Source organism: Anarrhichthys ocellatus, unplaced genomic scaffold (assembly GCF_004355925.1).
Source record: "Anarrhichthys ocellatus isolate YVR2014 unplaced genomic scaffold, GSC_Weel_1.0 scaffold44, whole genome shotgun sequence".
NCBI classification, from domain to species: Eukaryota; Metazoa; Chordata; class Actinopteri; order Perciformes; family Anarhichadidae; genus Anarrhichthys; species Anarrhichthys ocellatus.
Window position 1 is genome coordinate 2,521,647 of NW_022280074.1, and position 19,411 is coordinate 2,541,057.

Here is a 19,411-nt window from a genome sequence, read left to right on the forward strand (position 1 = left end):
GGGACAAAGCTGCTTGGATGTATTTCAGTAACAACAGCCATGTGTTGCTCGAATGTTTCAAATACCCTGTTGTTTAGTGAGACGGTAATGTTGCCAAAAAAAGATACTGAGTGTCGGTTTGTCTGGAAGCCTTAGTTGGGCTACAAACGTGCATTGTGAACATAAATGGACTGAATACAACAAACGAATAAAACTACGTCATCCAGCGAAGTAAACGATAACACAACACAACCGCCTACCTGGCAATGCTCCAGTCAGGCTCGATCCTCAGCACCGTGGGGTCGTCGGTGTAGTTAAACTTGACCTCAGGGTTTCGCAGCTCAGCGTCGTCGATGTCCACAAAGACGGATGCACTGCCTGCTGCTAATCCGGCTGGTGTAACGCACACTATCTCCCGGGCGTTCCTCCTGGATGGACAGAACAAAAGGACAAGTTGGAGGAAGGCGATCCAATAATCAACGTGCATTTGACAGACAGCAGACAAAATCAGTGTCAACTCAGCGAAATGCTATACCTGCGCAAAGCCTTGTTGAACAGAAACTGGTGTGAGATGATATATGAAAGATATTGAGGTCCTGCTGTCTCACGGGAAGTTTTGAACAAATAGTGAGATCCGGGATACAAATACATAGAACATTGTGGAGAGAGTAACAGTGAAGTGATTTTATTTTGGAGAAAGAAACAATTCACAAATCAACCGAGAGAACAACAGAGAGAAGCCCTCAACAAAGAAGCTGTCACTTTAAAAAGAGAATTATAATAATAAAGAGGCAATGATTACTTTCTCGTGCCAGGACGTTCCCTAAATACTCAGGTCCAAGCTGAATCGCTGACATATTTAATGACTTGCTGAATGTTTTTGTTATTACCAGGCTCATAGCCTGGGAAGCCAATTAGTCTCATTCTCTTAAAATCATAATGTAACCTGCTAATTTCATTAGATAATCCCACTTGTGACCAATGCACTTCAGTCCGAGCAAGCCCTGCAAGATGGCCGCACTCTTCTGACCTGCTGGATCACGGCAATCACAGTTGTCTAATCGCAGTTGGAGCGTTTAATTGCAGCGGTGTGTGAACTCTGTGTCTGTCTCCAGCCTTGGGACCTCTCTCTCTCTCTCTCTTCCCCCCTGTATTTCTACATGGTCCTCCATCAAGGACAGGCGAAAATGACATTTCGCTCTGCATTGTGATCAGATCTCAATATGCAAATGAATTAGGCTAGGTGTGGGACATAAAATATGGCGGTTCCCGGGTGAAGGCAAGCACTGTCATGGATGGGCGTCATGTATTTTTAGGGCATGCTAGCTTTTGCTGGGCTTGCTTAAAATAGCAGGAAGAGGCTGAGCTAAGTATTCTTTCAACTTGCTGAGCGGATTGTTTTCTCAAGGATGTGTTCACTCTGTAAGGATCACATTCACACCTGGCGGAGATTCAGAACCTCCACATTTGGAGGTGGTCTGGATGATGTGATTGTAACCTGCATTTACACCTTGGATTAACATGCATTTTTCCTGATCTAAATAGTATATGTATGTATCATTTGCAAATGATGTATATACGTATGTACAGAGTAAGGCTGTATTTGATATATATATATATATATATCCAGTGCAAATTAGTTTTTTCTTTAATAAAAACAGAAAAAAGTTTTATTATAATATAATTATTTCACTTGTGCGACGACATTTTTAGTTTAGTTTGTGTCCAAATTTGCAAAGGACGTGACATAATAATAAACCTATATTATGAGTGGTATCACCCTTCCTCTTCAATATGTCTTTCTTATTAAAACAAATGTGATGTGTTTAGTGTTGGAAGAGAAGGATCTAGAAACAAGTCATGTGAAGTTAATACCTGACATGGATCAATGACACCGCTCACTGTGGGAGGGATGGAAAGAGTGTGTGTGTGTGTGTGTGTGTGTGTGTGTGTGTGTGTATGTGTGTGTGTGTGTGTGCGCGTATGTCCCATAGGCAAAATAACATTTTCAATTGCAGTCCCCAGTAGCTGCACTATCTAATATGTATTTAGCACAGTTGAGTGGTGGCTGCTTTTCTGGGCCATGACTTCTCAGAAGCGATGCGTGTGTGTGCGAGTGTGTGTGATGTGTATGTGCGTGTGCACACTTTAATGTATTGGCGCACATGCTTTTGTGCCTCTATGTGCCATGGCAGTCACACAGAGAGGGAGAAGAGAGAGAGAGAGAGAGAGAGAGAGAGAGAGAGAGAGAGAGAGGAGAGAGAAACCTACAATATCCATCCTCTCAAAGTCCCTTGGCCTGTAACCATAGCAACCCCATTCACAAAGAACACAGACCCGCAGCGACCTTCACAAGACGCCACAAACAGTGTTGGTGAGGGTGGGACGGATTAAGACGGGGTTGCGTTGAGTGGACAGTTTTGGTGAAGTGGAATCTGTTGAGGAGGCTGCAGCACAGGAGCGAGCGCTGCGACATCAAAGCTAGCATGTAGTTGCTACGATAGAGATTAGCTTTGAGAGGCTAATCCGTGCGTTTGACAAGCATGCAGCTGTAGTGATACTTTGGATGTTTTTCATGCACTAGATTAGAGAGAGCCTGTGTGAGGGAAGACAAAGACATGTTGTGTGTCTGCAAGCAACAAGCATGCACACACACTTCAACATGCTCACATGTGCACGTAATATCTAAGCAACAAGCATGCACACACACTTCAACATGCTCACATGTGCACGTAATATCTTTAAACAGAGCGTGTTTATGTACGCACGTATTTCCTTGATCCATTAATTTCCCGTATTATCTACAATAGCTTGAGTCATAATTATGAATTTGTTTTACTATCTTAAGTACTCTGTTTTTGTCTTATTCTTATCTAAATTATATTCCACTCTGTTGGGATGTTTCCAATTTCCCCACGAGGACAATTAAAATTTAATTCAGATTCTAAAAAGAAAACCCAATGGTGTCTTACTTTTTGAAGTAGCAGGGCTGCGGTCCTATGCTGACAGACACGTAGCTGCCCGCGTTCAGGTAGCTTCCCTCGATGGTGACCCGGGTGCCCCCGGAAATGGGCCCCTGAGATGGCTGGATGCGGCTGAAGAACGGAGTCTGGAGGAGAGAAGAGGACGTTTGTTTTTCTCCAGCAAATAATTAAAATTTTAAAAAAAGGACAGAAAGCTGTGATGGGATGCCTTGGATAAAATAATGCAATCACATGGTACACAATTGACATTTCTGCAAAAAAAATAAATAATGACAACAACAAGTCTATGATATAATAACACGGTATTGTTATAGGTAAAATCCACTAAGGCGATACTAAGCACTGACTGCTGCCACAGACGTACCGACTTTGCCTTTGTGTGCCCAACATATATTAAAAGCATTTGTGGCTGACCAAAGGAAAAACTTGATTAATCTGTGGTAACTTTAAAACTAAATACTAGAAATGAGCTTTTTAGAGCAATCTTCTTAAAGCCAATTTAAAAATTGAAGCCTTACATTTACTGGAGACATTTCACAGAAGCATCGTCCATATATAATAGCTTATAGACCTTTTGCATGCTGCTTACCACAAAGGTGAATGGCCTGGGAGACAGGGCTCTGTATTCGTTGACGCAGTCCCTCACACACACCTCAACCTGAGCTTCTTGGACCCTGTAGCTGGTGGCGTCGTTCAGCAGACACACTATTCTGTGGATGGAGAGTAGAAGGGACGGAGAAAAGGAGAGGGGTTAGGGTCAACCAAAGGATTTAAAGGGACAGTACACAAAATCAAAAATACACATGTTAACTGTAGTGCTATTGATCAATCAGTCTGCCTTTTCTTTCTACCGAACCGCAGGCCAGCACAGAAGGAAGTACGCATGTACTCAAGGACGAGGGGCTCGTGCTCGTGACCGCTGGCTCACCTGAGCTAGCTAAAGTTACAGCTCGGCCGAAGAGGACGCCATAACTGTTTACATCTCCTGCTGTCACGAGCGCGGGCCTCTTGTCCATGAGTAGATGTACCCTTCTGCTTCTGTGCGGTGATACGGTTGCCGGTTGTAGTTTGGTAGAAAGTAAATAGTTCCTGTGTGAAACTGCTCACAACGAGGTCTGTGGATTATCTTGAGACTGGGTCATGATTTTTTGACAAGAGACATTGCTGTTGAGTTTTTCAAATGCATTTTTCAGGCGCCACAAGCTGATTTCCGTCCATTACATTGGAGAGAAGGCAGACGGCAAAACATTACAGACTGATAAATAGCACTACAGGTAAGAGGAAGTTAACCACAACATCTCTGACATCTCATCAAATGCTGCTTCAGTCCATACATTTTTACATTTCTTTCAACACACCTCACAGTATGTGTTAACCAAGAGGTTTGCAACAAACTGTAGACAAGTGCAGTTTTCACCTGCAGTCATTATGTGCTTCAGGCTCAGCGAGATGGAATAAACGGCCAATCACATGACCACGTTACTCTTTGTACAACAATAAAATATCTGACACAAATATCTGTGTTTTAGGAGGGGTGACTGATAGAGAAGAAAAAAACAGGAAGATGATGCCTAGGAAGGATGGGAAGTTATAAACATCCATGTTTGAAGTGGTGCATGGATGACAGGAATAATGTGTAGAATAACTGATGGGTGTGTAATATTTGACTAGAGATGCCCTCTATCTCAACATGCATCGCTTCCCAACTAACTGCAGTACAGAGATTGTTTGATCTGCGTGAACTCAATTCCTCAGCCATGTAGGACCCTGCAGAGGAGTAAATGTCAGGATGAGAAAAATAAAGGAAAGAGCATATGTAGGGAGTAATGGAGGGGAACAACAGATGTAATTCACACACACACACACACACACACACACACAAAACACTAACATCACTATCTTTTCAGCTGCCGCATGAGGCTGCATGTGCAGCGACACACAAACAAAAAGTTTGAGTGTGTACCGCTGGACACTTGTCACCCACAACGGCAGCCATATTGGCTGTGTAGCGGTACGGGAGATTCCAGCAGCGGCTGCTGTTGCTCCTGTGAACACAGCACTACACTGTAAATGTGTTAAGAACCAGTATACTGTTGGCGGAAAGAAGGCCTTCAGTATTGTTTATTGGGTGAATTTAAATGGATAAATCTGTCTTGGTTAGCTAGCTAGCTAAAAATTACGATTCCGACTGTGGCAATCGAAATTTTAGATGTGTGCACAGCAGCCGTGTTCCATATGCCACTACACTACCCCGTCGAAATTCACCCACCATTCAAGTAAGTATGTAGTGTGAACTTCCACTGCACATTAACATGAACTAACGGAAAAGACGCAGCATTGGGGTGTGTGTGCTTGAACGCTCATGAGACTTGTCCTTTGTTCCTCAACTTACCTCTCTGCGCTCACGTACTCCTCCTCAATAGGCACGCAGGGTACCTTGCCCAGCCTGACCCCCATCTGGATGTCGCTGAACTGCAGACCCAGGTTCTCCCCCAGGATGGTCACCCTGGTTCCCCCTTGGCGAGGCCCCGTCTCCGGGAACAACTGGACCGACAAGAGGACAGAGGAAGGAGATTTAGTTCCCAAGTTAAAAAACGAAAAAGAGACAATATATTATATTCACACATGGATAAACACGCACACATTAAGGACACGGAATGTATCCACGGCTGCGTATGCTGACCCATTCAATCAGTTTAAAGTCTGAAAATGGACCCTGAACATGACACAGCACAGACACAAACAAACAAACACAGAAGGATAAAAAAAATAAAAAATACAACACGCACACACACACAGGCCATGCAGAGATGCCCATATCGGGTTATTTAAGTTTTAATGAAGAAAAATTACCCCCTTGGCTTTGAAAAACACTGAAAATGAGATAAAGAGAGGGAGAAACACAAAAATAACCCGGACCCAAAACAGGCACCAACCGAAGGCATCATCTTGGCGATTTAATTGAAACTTATTACGCCGGCTCGGCTGCAGCAGTGTAACGCTCAGTCGGGCCGCCGAACCATAATGTGATTTATCTAGCCAGATTATGGCGCGTAACGCGGACAGGTGTGGTGTGACAAAACAAATGTGGTGACTGATGGACGGCGGCTGTCACGGACACGCACACACACACACACACACACACACACACACACTATGGCGCGGCCGCGCACACACAAACCTAATCCCTAACAAGCATCACGAGGTAATTATGTGTAATCTGTCCATTGCCCCGCTCTCCTGCAGTGCTTGGCTGAGCAGACGGCGCAGGGTGGAAATGCAAACTAAGGCGCCGACAGTATGGAGGCATAGAGTTATTATGACACCACAGACGGCACCAAACAACAGACCTTGACAAATGGGGATTTCTACAGTGTGGACTAGTTTGGGGAATGAACAATTTGTCTTGCCAGAGACACACACACACACACACACACACACACACACACACACGTGATTTAACTCAAAACTTGTATGCAGAGAAAGTCAGCTGAGATTCAAACCCTTTCCAGGCACCCTGCTTCAGGTACCAACAGCCATACTGTTGCCCAATGTACAGCACCACTGGAGCAGCTGGAGGTTAAATGCCTTGCTCAAGGGCTCTTCATCCGTACTGACTCATAAATGGAAGAACAACATGCCTTGACTCTCTCCACATAAAACGTAACCAGAACATATGGAGTATCATTTTCCACAGAAATACAATTATAAGCGAAAATTTAAAAAATGAAAGCAGTTAAATGTAATGGAAAAGTGGGAAATAGAAAAATCGTAGTGCAAATGATCAAATTGAAAGCTTAAACGTGAGCGATTAGTGTGAAAATGACAATGGGGAATGATACAGGAAAACATAAGTAACAAAAGTGGAAAGTAATGAAAATTGAAAAGCTTAAACATAAATGTACAAATTAAAAGATTTGCCTGAAAGCCAGTTGTAACAAACTCAGTGAACGACATTAAATATCTTTTAAAAATTGATTATCTCCCACTCCCCATAGAAGCATGAAAAGAGGCTTTAACCATCTCGTATTTCTACAAACAAAAACGTATGCCATCAGAATAATCTAATCTGCCACGATCACATAAGCAACTACACATGGATACTTCATCTCTTCAAATGTCACAGATCGAATACCAAATGATTCTTTTAAATGAGCTAAACCTTTAATAGTATGACAAACTGCCAGACAAAGCACATTTTCGAAGCTCTCAGCAAAAACATAATACCTCCGGCATTACTTTAAATACACAACGACAGTCAGCGACATCAGTCGAAATGTGTTTAAGAGAAAGAGGTTGAACTGGAATATAATAATCCTGGTAATGTCTGAATATATGAAGAGCTGGGGTTTGAAAACTAATACCTTCCAAATAATCTGTAAAGCAACATCGTGACTGTAGTGAACTGAACTGAGAAACCAAGAGGGAGACTGTGCAAGAACAGTCTGGCCTGTGATAATGCTGCCCACTATTTGGAAGCTGACTCACGTTGGTACCTCAGGCGCCAGCAGAGCCTCAGCCATCGGTTCCACAAACACAATAGCTGGTAAACACTGACCACAGCGAAGTAGCCATCAAGCTCTAGGGTACGATATGGACAACAGATGTCAGGGTGGGGAAATGGGGCTTTCAGATGGTTTTGGAAGAATGAAGCTATGATACCACAAAACACAATATCAGCTAGCCACCAAGCCCTGGGACATAAACACTGGCAGAGCCAGAGACGGACAGGCAACAGAGGAAGAGGAGAGCTGTTAAAAAGGATTACTACCATCATCTGAAGGGGGGGGTACATCCATATTATACTTTATATGAGAACAGTTTTGAAGGGCCCACATTTCATTTAACCGGTAACCTGACGCGCCAGATGGTTTCTTCCAGAGAAGACGTCGTTGGAAAATGTTTGTGACAGGGAAGGCCCTTCCAAAAACTACTTAAGAGCTGGTTATTGGAAAAAACATCTGTCAGTCAAAGTCTTTGGCGAAGCCAGCCGGGAAAAGAGTGAAATAATCCTTTCCACTGAGAACAGCCTTTGCTCTTCTTTCAATGAAGATAGAACTGCATTTAGGCGAACCTTTTTAGGAGCTGCCAACGTTGTTTAGAACAAACAGTCGCCACTCCGTATCGAGTCACACACACACACCTAAGCCACTCACGTAGTTGCCAGTAGCTCCTCATGGGACGCTGATTGATCCGGATGCTGGTTGTCGGGACACAAAAGCGTTACTTGATTCTCAAGTGAATCTCGTGATATCGAGAGAATCCAGCCGACCGTTTGATCTGAAAGCTATCCTCGAATTGTAAACTGTGTAGTTGACATTTAATGGCCAGAATAGTGATACCAAATTCACTGAATCTGTTACCAAACGAAACAAGTCTTCCTATTGACCATCTGTCACTCCTCACCCATATTTGTGAGTGAACAGGTGAGGTTGCGATAGCTGGGGGCTATTTATATATATTTTGTGCCTCCACATGCATCCGGCAGGAGGGATCACGATGGAACTCTCGAAACATTTGAAATTGGGGAAGCACTGAGAAGAAAACAAAAAGATGCTGGATGCAACCTGGCTAACAAACTGTAAGACAACCAAAGGCAGAGGCCTCGCATACTTCACGAAGGAGACTTAAGTAAGCAATAACATTGCCTCTAATAAGCCACATTTTGATCTCTAGCTATGTACCTGAAACATGACCGCTGTGGTACAGAACGTGGAGCCAGACCACCACACCTCCTAGTTATTGGTTGTGTGCCATTTACATTTCATATGGAACCTCAGAAACTCTTGGAAGTATCAAAGTATGGCAACACATAACAAGACAACCAGTGCTCACTGAGCCTGTGGGCATGCAGGCAGACACCACAGTGTGGAATTGGGACCTCAAAGCAACTCTAGACTCATGTTGGAGTGATTTGACACAGCACCACCACATTCGAGCCCATAACCACCAGTCTCTGAGGAATGTAAAGTACAGATGCCCTGAAAGCTGGAAACAGACCTCAGGCAGTTTTGGCAGGATGGCGATCTGATACGACGCCACCACGTTCAAACCCTAACTGACAAGACTCCGGATGTAACTCAAAAGGAAAGCAGTTTGAGTTGTTCCTCGCGAGCAGCCGAACTGATCTAGGACTGAACTGACACACGGACCACAAATGCTTGCTAGCGCTGCCAGCTACTAGCCGCTAACCACCGCAACCTGGAGCAGGTCAGCTAAAAGACCGATGGTCAGACTGAATGGCCAATACATCACCACTCTGCCTCACGTTGCATTCCTGCTTAGCTGTTTTGTTGGTGAAAAGATTTGGACTTAGTGTACACATCCGGCTGCTCTGGCGTCATTTTCATTCAGTGTTAAGGCTACATTAGCCAGCACAGTTGGGGTAAGCTGAGCAATTTTGGAGAGAACCGCAGTTCAAATTGAGAAAGCGTGTTGTCTATGCAAAAAGGATGAATGATAAAAGGATTTCCCTTCACCCGTTTTCCAATTTTGAGACAACTCAGACCTGGAGAAGAAGTTTGGCTTTATATCAGTGTAGTCTATGGGGGGCTGTGCTTTGGAGGTGTCAATAAATTAAAAATGGATACCACTGACCAGGAATCCACTGGAGGTAAAGTAGTGTGGCGTCACTATGTGGTGGTGTAGACATAATATTGCAGCCCTAACCACAGGGTAGCCACATCAGATCATCGACATTAGAGCAGTGGTTTCCTAGTAGTCTGTCATCTAGCCTGTACACACATTTGTGTGTGTGTGTGTGTGTGTGTGTGTGCTGAAACATGGTAACCTTGCTGTGGTCTGAGCGGTAACCAATAGCACGTGAGCCATGGAAAGGCAACAGCTGTTAAAAACTGGGAAAGTTGTCCATGTGGTCAGAAAACAGTTTGGGAATTCTGTGGGAATGGTTCCATCAAACGGGGAGTGCGGGAAATGTGTGGGCCTTTTTTTCTTTCTTGAAACACTGCCTCAAACAAATGAATAATCTGTAGTTGTGATGTTTCAATATTTGTAAAATGTAGGAATGTTAAAATAGCAACTACATTTTCTCAAAATTAGATTTGAGGTGTTCGGAGAATATGACGTTATTAAAAGGTTCTTGCTTTCAATGGGATCCACAGGACTCGACAATTGCTGTCGTCAACCATTGTGAGAAATTAGCAAACAATTCTTGGCCTTCAAAGACTTTTTAACCATTAAAAAATAGGGACAGCAAACGGCAAAAACATGCACCCAGTCTCCTCAGCTGCAGAGGATTCAGCCGTATAAGCAGAATCAAGACGGACTGGAGGTCATCTCTGTAGGTTAGGGATGGTGGATGAGCTGATGTGTCACTTGAGGGATCCAGAATCCAAGACTTCAACGCTGAAGGGTCAATGGATATGTGGTGAGTATCAGCACAAAGGTCCAGACTACCAAACATTAAAAGGGAGAGAACGGATGAACAAGCAACCAGTTGTGTGCCCATTTTATGGTGTGTTCACATAATGAAATGTAAGCATCAGATTATCACATAACCAGCATCGGGTGGTTTAAAATAACCGATTCTTCACAAGCCCGTTCAAGTCAACAGAATGCCTGTTAAATGAAAAGCTCATGTGCTCATAACATACTCATAACGGCTGATCTGCTATGAAAAATACAAATAAAACTGTCCTGGAAGGTAATATAAACTAAACAGGGCAAACATGAATCCATGAATCAAGAGAATATAGACATCTGCTATTGATATCAATGTGTCTTTCCACCATAACTCTTCAGACATTCATTACTCCCAGCCTCACTCTACTTGTAGTATTATCACAATATAAAAACACATCCCTCTTACTCTCCCTTCTCCTTCTCGTGCCCTTGTGTGTGCACAGAAACACGCATGCAGACTCATGCACAGCCCTCGCCTTTGCTCATAAATGTAGATACTATTTTTCTTATTTCATTTTGTGAATGCATGTTTATTGCATGCATTCACAAACACAGATATTCACATGGACGGTGAGTATGTCGCTGTGCACAACCACTGTTAGACACCAAACAGCAGTAAGCAGCACCACTAACGAACAAGTTGTGTCGGAATAAAACCAGAAGAACTGCAGAAACCTGCATCTTCCCTTCACATTTACATAATTCTGTCATTTCTCACACATTTATGTAACTCTTTTATCTAGACCAAGTGATCTCGGTATAAAGCAACACACCTCTCTCTGTATGTATGTGTGTGCGTCCTTCGCATGCCTCAAGAACTGTTCATTCGATCTACTTCACACTGTGGATGTATCGCTGGGGACCCAACGACCTGCAGTGTCAAAGGTACGTATGTGCAGTTTGAACACTGGACACATTCAATATCTATAAACTTTGAACAAACAAGCGATAGCGCTCTGTGCAGCAGCGGGGGCGGGGCTTCAACGGACACGGCTCATTGACTGTCGTTCACTCACGTTACAACCGGACTCTTCTTTTCTTCTGGAGTGAACGAGCAATGAGCGCTGCAAGCAGAACTTATAGGGGTCAGGCAGCCGGCTCGCTCCGAACAGGCCCTGTACTAGCAGTTGTAAAGGATTTAACGTGTGTGACATTACCAGCCCTGCATGATGAAGAGTGAGATACTCAGAATCACACAACCATGAGTCAACACAAATTTGGTCTAAACCAAAGAAGTGACCTTACATTAATGATTTGACTTCTATCAAGAGAGAAAAAAACACAATATATTGAGATATGGTCAAAAGATTTGGATGAAAAAGTCTACTTTCTTAAGATATTCAGCTGATGTGTGTACAAGTAGACAGTCTTTAATGAGACTAATTGCTCTTAAAACAAATGAGAACAGATAAAACCAAGTGGGGAATGTCCTTAAGTGACACAGATTACACCACTGGTATCAAGATAATCATCTCATTCATTAAATGCTCATTTGAGCTGAAATCAAGCCTAAATATCTCATCCTATTCACAGCTTTTGTAGCTGCTACGGATATGAAATTAATTAGTTTCCATTGCCTTTTGTTAGACAATAACGCTTCTGAGAAGGGCTGTTGTTTATTACGTCTGTGACTAATACCCACTGAAAGTCACGACAGAAAGAAAGGCGGATAGGAAAAAGATCCAGAAACAAAAAAAGGAAAGAAACGATACAGATATGAATGATTGTAAAACGCATCTGACCAATGCTGGATTTCGACCCTTTGAGCCTTCCAAACACATCGATGCACAGAGAGACAGTGACATACAGAGATGAAGCAACCGAAAAGACGGTTCAAGAGCGAATCAAACCAAACAAACCTCTACGTGCTTCTCTCTCTCTGCGGAGTACCAGTGTGATGTAACAGTGAGTAATAATACCATGTCTGTGCCAAGGGCAGGCACAAGGTCCCAACAAGTGTGTGGCTTAATAGCGGCACATTAACATGGAGCTACTCGTTCCCGGTTCAGGACACGTAGGGCTTTCGTGACCACGGGGGCTTCGACAAAGAGAGCTGACGCAACGGCCTATCAAGGTCTACCAGCTTTGGATCTCCGCAGGTGACTTAGCATCCATCAACGGGTTGACCAGATTATGAAGTGGTGCTCAGAGAAGCCGTGTTGCTTTTCTTTGCAGGGGATTTTAGAACTGTAACATTTGGGGGGAGTTTTGATGAGGGGAGTTTCTTTTGGTTGCTGCCGACTGTGGCTGTCGGATGTTCTTTTCTTTCTTTCCTACCACTGTCTCGATTAAAGGTGCACGGACGCCATACAAACTGAATTTTGAGTGTGTGTTATTTGAAATGGTTATATTTAAAAAATGTCTCATAGATTACATTTTAAGATTACAAGTCATTCAAATTCTGAACAATTACCAAGCTACCGAGACCTCAAAATGAACTGCGTTTGATATTTCCTAAATTTGGCATCATCAATTGGTTTTCAACATAAAAGTAAAAATCACTGACCAAATGGCAGACCACTAGAACTTGCTATCACTACCAAACTGATAGATAGATTTGACACTAAACAGCAACTAAAGCAGTGACAAGAAGTTATTGTATTTGTTGGTTCCATTACATTGTAATTGTGCCTTTAGTTTATATGGTCAAAAAACAGGCCACAGCCCATTCTGGTTTCTGCCGATGTAGCATCAAAACTCCATGTTTTCAGCACTGGCTCATAAAAAAATGAATAAAATGCTGTCCGTATCGCGTGATCTCCTTTACAAAGTTGAACTGTTCTGTGATTTGGAGCCCGTTCTCTGTCTGAAAAGAAGCCAGCAGTCTCTCTTTGTCCACCTGGCCAGTGTTCCTCATTAAGCAGTAGAAACAGCACTTACAAGTAGCCTGAAAGCACATTAGCATCCTCTCAAAGACACAAACTCACAGCCTGTTCAATCCGTGGTGTTTTTGTGGAATCTCTCTATGTAGTCGCACAAAGAAACACAGACGCACCACCTACCTTAGTGATCTTGGGGTGGGTGCAGCGGCTGTTTCCAGAGGTGGCGTGCATCCATCCTCCGCCTTCCGCCAGCTGCAGCGGGAGGTGGAAATGTCCTCCACCGTTGCACTCCTGCCTGAGGGAGCACTTCCTGTCCTGGACGCACCAACCGCATTCAAACCTGGGGTCGGCCTTCAGGCACATGCCACAGCTGTCCCGCAACGCTCTGCACTTGTACAGGTGGGCTGGCCGGAGAGACAGAGAGTGGGAGAGAGACACGTGTTATGTGACTGGAGTTGTAATCATACAAACATTTCACTGAACAGCAGTTTGTCATAGCTCACGTTATCTAACTTGCAAACTAAGATGTTCATTGGCGACTCAGATCAATACATGAATGCACACAAAGGCTGTGACATTCATTTTTATATGGCCATGGCATGTATGGTGTTAGAAAATTAGCCTGCTAGCTTACCAGCTTGTGAAAAACAGCTGGTGAAGATGGCTAACTAGCTAGCTAACCCAGCTAATTTAGGAAAGCTTTTTCAGTTAGCAGCAAGCCTGCATTAGGACACAGAGGTATATTCCAGAGGAAAAGGAAAGTCACACCCTTGTTCTGCTCAAAGAGAGTTTATTTTATCATTATTTCATGTTTTAGCTTTTCAGAAAGAGCTATGAAAGAATCCCTCGATAAGAAAATACATGTAATTTGAAAGCTAGCGTAGCGGAGGCTAACTCAAGTGCCGTGGGAACTTGTGAGCTCCAGAGGTGCTGGTTGACATTTATTTACGTCTTTATTTTTTTTTACCTTTGCACAGAGTCAGGTTAGCTGTTTTTCCTATTTCCAATCGTTATGCTAAGCTACAGAGAAATAACTGGTTGTATCATCATATTAAGCATATCGATAAGACAGAGATCTCCTCACTTGACCCTCAGAAAAGAGTGCATAACAATATTTCCCAAAATGTTGAACATATTATTCATCTAACTGCACAGAAAACCTGTATCATGTTTCAAAACTGATTTTTCTTCCATTTTTCTACAACAGGCTGGAGTAGGCTACATGTTTATTAAGTCGTATGACGTAAATGCTGGAACTAGTCGCATTATTTTGGAAACTCTGCCTTTCGCATACTGCTTGAGAAATATTTGTTTGATGAACAGAAAGTTCTATAAACTGTTAATTTAAAAGAAAGCAAAGGTGGCAAGGGAAAAAAAGTAAAAAAAAGTAATCAGGAGTTTGTGTCTGTGAGCTTGAGAGAGAGAGAGAGAGAGAGAGAGAGAGAGAGAGAGAGAGAGAGAGAGACAGAGAGAATAAATGAATGTCAAACGCCTAAAACCTACAGTAGGTGATTACCACTACGAGGCTGTGACAGTGAGAAAATAACTGTTTCCACAGATAAACAGAGGGAAAAAAATGAACAAGCAACCTAGAGGGATATTATAGAAATTAATTCAACAGGTAATGTCTTCTAACGCCAATAGGGAATTGATAATTTGTTGTGTGAAAAAAAGAAAAATTCTCTCAACTCTATGGAGTGGAAAAAGTCATTAAAAGTAAAAAAAAAAAAAATGAATACATTAATAGATAAATAAATATTCAAAACTCAAACGCCTGAGAAGAGAGACGAGGGGGAGATGAAAGGCAGGGGGGAGGAGGTGGAGGATAAATTTTAGCTGCACTTGTTAACAAAACAGCAACACGAATTGTTGATGGTGAGGCCCCGCGAGGCCGAGAGAATCAGAGAAACAGATTAGAGCCGGAGAGAGAGGGAGAGAGGTTGAGAGAAACGAGACCAAAAGAATCTGCGTGACAAGTAAAAACAAGAGAGAGGAGAGAAAGTCACATGCAAAGAGAGAGAGAGAGGTGCAGGTAAAGGGACAGGTGTTTTTTTCTCTTCTTTTTGGTACCATTTGTACATCTGTTAAACTCTATCATTCTAATCTCAGTTGATACTATAATGCCAAAGCCTGCAGGCAGGTTTCTTTGCTGTCATACCTGTTAAACAGATTTGAAACGAACTGAGGTGAAAAAAAAAATGAAAAAAAAAAAGCTACAGAGCATGGAGGAATCTCCTCCTCCTCATCGGCAGACAGAAGGTGGCTGGACTTCAAAGCCAGCTTCTCACGTATCAATCTGCCCGCCACGGCCCTCCGCTCGGGCCTAATCTGATTAGCCACGGCTCAGTTTAAAAGTAGCTGCGGCGCTAATTAATCTGAACCAAATGAATGATTTAATTAACATTAACATCTCCACTTTACACCGGGGCAAAGCCGGGCCAGCGCCGGGCGGCTCTGCCTCAGACGGATAATACGGCTCCGACTCAGAGAGAGAAAGACGGGGATGGAGGCGAGAGGGATTAATAAGGGATGGAGAGGGAAGAAAGGAGGAGACGGTCTTTATAAGATTTGTATGAGTGAGGATGGTTTTATAATGTGTGTTTTTTTCAACACTAAGCATCGTATTGAAGTCAATCCTAATAGGTATTCTGTGAGGCTTTAGCACAAAACTCATCTAAGGGGGGTTTGATAGGGTTGTTGATTCAAACTTCAGTCTAAGTCGATCTTTGGCTTTGGGTGCTGCCCGCACAAATTCTCTGCCACCTAGAAAAGTGGAACAGCGAGCATAGCTTGCTCATAGTCTGAACAACAGGAGCATACTTGTCAAGTTCACACACGGCGCCTCTAAGATCATTGGATTTCACACTCCCAAACTCTCAACACCACTGCTGTCACATACAAAGCACTCACTCGTTTAAGGAGTTTGCTGGCTAACTCTGCAGTAAAACAACAACAACTCAAATGCCCTTAGTTCAGTTTAATCCTGATATATCCAGATACAAGCATCTGCACTGCCAAGATGCATCCTTAAGCCACGTTTCACACTATGATCTTTGAGATGTACAAAAAAAAAAGCTCTCCATATTTAGGGAGCAAAATCCCCTAAATTCCTCACCAGCTCAGGGGTTTTTACCTTAACTGTGAACTGTGTTTATTTCCAAAGTATCAACAGTGAGCTGGGAGGAAATTTGAGGATTTGGAGAAACAATAATGTGCACTTTTTCTCTGGAGGGTTCCTTGCGGTATGTTTGCGCCTGTCCGTGCATATCCAACATTTTCCAACCACTTAGACGTGGCTGGGCGGAGAAAAGTGAAAACAAGAAAATTGGCTTGTCCGCGCCGCCGTCCTTGCCGGAAAATTGTCAGGGGCTTAACAGTGCTGATGTCTTGCAGTCGAGTACAGCTGAGCCTGATGGTAATGCAGGATTTTGGTGATGAGCAAAAGTGTTGGACTAATAGAAAATGATGATGGCGCTACAAGTCAGGGGAAAGTCATTTAAGTCATTAGGATTCATCCTCTGGGGAACATGAATGTCTGTCGGTATTATGTGCTCAGAAGAGGAGCGATCATGAAGTCGTACGGACTGACAGGTAACTACTTTATTGGACAGTGTGGGTGATTGTCATCATGCATCGTCAGCGCCGCATGGTGAGCAGGAAGAAGACAAGTTGACAGCAACAAGTAGTTGCTACAGTTTACTTGGGAGCGGACTGGGAACCCAAACAATCTCTGTCCGGTTGTTTGACGTTACATCAGCGTTAAGGAACCAAACCAAATAGAGCACATGGAGAATGAAGGCACCCTCAGTAACTTAACCTCATGAAGTCGTGACACTTTATTATAAAAGGCTCCTCAAAAGACGAAGTGCTACTTAGTTTGGAGGAACGACATATTGAGCGGAACACTTTTTCAAAGTATTAACAGTAGTATATAATATGTATTTATTTGATAAATGTTTCTGTCTAAACCGTAATGTACAGAATTACTTGACTCACAAAACAGATACTAATATAGTACTGATACAGGGCTGTATTGATCAGTTGAGTGCTTTTCTGATTAGAGAACAGTCATTAACCGTGCAGTTCATCTACTTGATTGCACATAAATGTGATTATTTGTTTTGTCGTGGCCGCTACAATGATTCTCAGCGCGAGCTAAACTCAGGACTTTAATCCTCAGACGGGATCTTTCAGCACGGACAGACTGAAAATATCAAAAAAAGGAGCACATTTCAAACAAAACAACACAGGGAGGAGAATTGGGCCGTGACCGATAAGCGACTAATTTCCAAGCAATCTGCAAAAAAAACATAAAATAAAAAGAGAAGTGCACGTGGAACAGGTCACATGGAACACAAAGAGAGATTAAAACATGCACTGAAACGAACGGTGAACGGAACAGGAAGAAAAGCAGGAGAGAATACAGTAGGAAGGGTTTTAGTTAATCAGACTCCAGACTTGCAAAACACTGTACGACACACTCGAGAGCAAGACTCACATTATCTGGTGCATTGGGACGTCTAAAGTCATTAGCCTCCACCACCCAATGTATTACACTTGATAAAGAATTTAGAATTGGTAATTGTTTTCCACTTCATGCACAAATAGCAATTAAAAATAATAAATGCCATCCTTCCGTGTCGCTTTCTGTTCTTCTTTATCAATCCCTGTATTCAAACCCCCCCCCTCCCCATTACATGCTGCATTTATCAACCTGTCATCCAGCGTTCTTCCCTTCTTCTGCCAATTGGTTTCGCCATTTGTTTATCTTCCCCTCTAACATCCATCCCTATTAATTTCCTTGTTGGATGTTTGTTTGTTATCATCGCCGTCCATCAATCACTCCCTCCTGCCTCTCTTTTATCCCACGAGACAAGAAGAATTGTGTTTTTTGTTTTTCAAACGGATGGTACACTTTCACCTCTCTCCCTGATGGCTGTCAAAACTGAAATTACAAATTTCTGATGAAGGGGGGGGGGACTGCACAACAGTTGTTGCTTCACAGAAAATCATTACATACAGATAAACAAGCGAGGTCGATTCACATTATTATCTTTTTTTTCTCCACCGAAATGAGAGAGAGAGAGACAGAGAGAGAGAGAGAGAGAGAGAGAGAGAAAGAGCGACAGAGAGAGAGAGAGAGAAAGAGAGAGACAGAGAGAGAGAGAGAGAGAGAGAGAGAGAGAGAGAGAGGGACAGAGAGAGAGAGAGGGACAGAGAGAGAGAGAGAGAGAGAAAGAGAGACAGAGAGAGAGAGAGAGAGAGAGAGAGAGAGAGAGAGAGAGAGAGAGAGAGACAGAGAGAGAGAGAAAGAGAGACAGAGAGAGAGAGAAAGAGAGACAGAGAGAGAGAGAAAGAGAGACAGAGAGAGAGAGAGAGAGAGAAAGCTCTACCTTGAATGTTGAACGGGTTGTCGATCACGAAGTTTCCATTCCACACCACGGAGAGGTCGACCGGTAGGTCACTGATGTCACCGCCCTCGTAGTCGTACTGAGACACACAGAGAAACAGAGAGTCGGTGTGAGGAGACGTTAATTGATAATGGATCCGATGCACACTGGGAATTGCGTGAGGTATCGTATCTTTTGCAAAGTGACTCGCCACCGGCTTGCTCATCGCAGACGAGCATGCACAAATCCTTATTCGCCACAACAGACGTTTTCTTTCCCAGAAATACACACAGAGAAATAACAGATGGGTTACAGCTGAACAGGCATGGGCAAAGGGAGACAGGGACGGGGGAAGGGAGGAGAGGAGGTGAGGCGGGGTGGAGGGAGAGAAGATGAGATTGGAGGAAGAAGCAGGAGGAGGAGGAGAAACGGTCAGAGAGGTGAAAGCGGACAGGAATCAGACAGTGGTAGACGTGAGAGAGGACCTTATTCATTTACGCATGAGCTAAGTGGTGGGATGAGGGTGAGCGAGAGAGAAGATGCGGAGCAGCGTAAAGTGAAATTGGCATTTCCAATTTGCTCCCTGACACACTGGATTTGATAGACGGGACTCGACCATCCCATATGGGCAATGGGGCCTGAGACACGCACACACACGCACACAGACACACACCTATAATGCGGTCAAAACTTTCCTCCACTCTTCTCTGATTTATTACCATGACTCAAATATCACGCAGTGTGAATCCCATATTCATACCTGAGGATGTTGTTATGTGTGTAGATAAAGTCGGGCTGTTGTTGTCTTCCCACA

General features: G+C 43.3%; 1 protein-coding gene across 2 annotated transcripts in view; it reads right to left on the reverse strand.

Moving 5' to 3' along the window:
- LOC116395119 (plexin-A1-like) overlaps positions 1 to 19,411 on the reverse strand; it is a 237,855-nt gene that overhangs the window by 48,673 nt on the left and 169,771 nt on the right. For both annotated transcript variants that reach the window (XM_031868709.1, XM_031868708.1), the window contains exons 11-16: positions 18,601 to 18,697; positions 13,388 to 13,611; positions 5,356 to 5,507; positions 3,553 to 3,673; positions 2,952 to 3,088; positions 240 to 407 (exon numbers count right to left, since the gene is read on the reverse strand). In XM_031868709.1, coding sequence (XP_031724569.1) covers positions 240 to 407; positions 2,952 to 3,088; positions 3,553 to 3,673; positions 5,356 to 5,507; positions 13,388 to 13,611; positions 18,601 to 18,697 — 899 coding nt within the window. The remainder of the gene's footprint in view (positions 1 to 239; positions 408 to 2,951; positions 3,089 to 3,552; positions 3,674 to 5,355; positions 5,508 to 13,387; positions 13,612 to 18,600; positions 18,698 to 19,411) is intronic.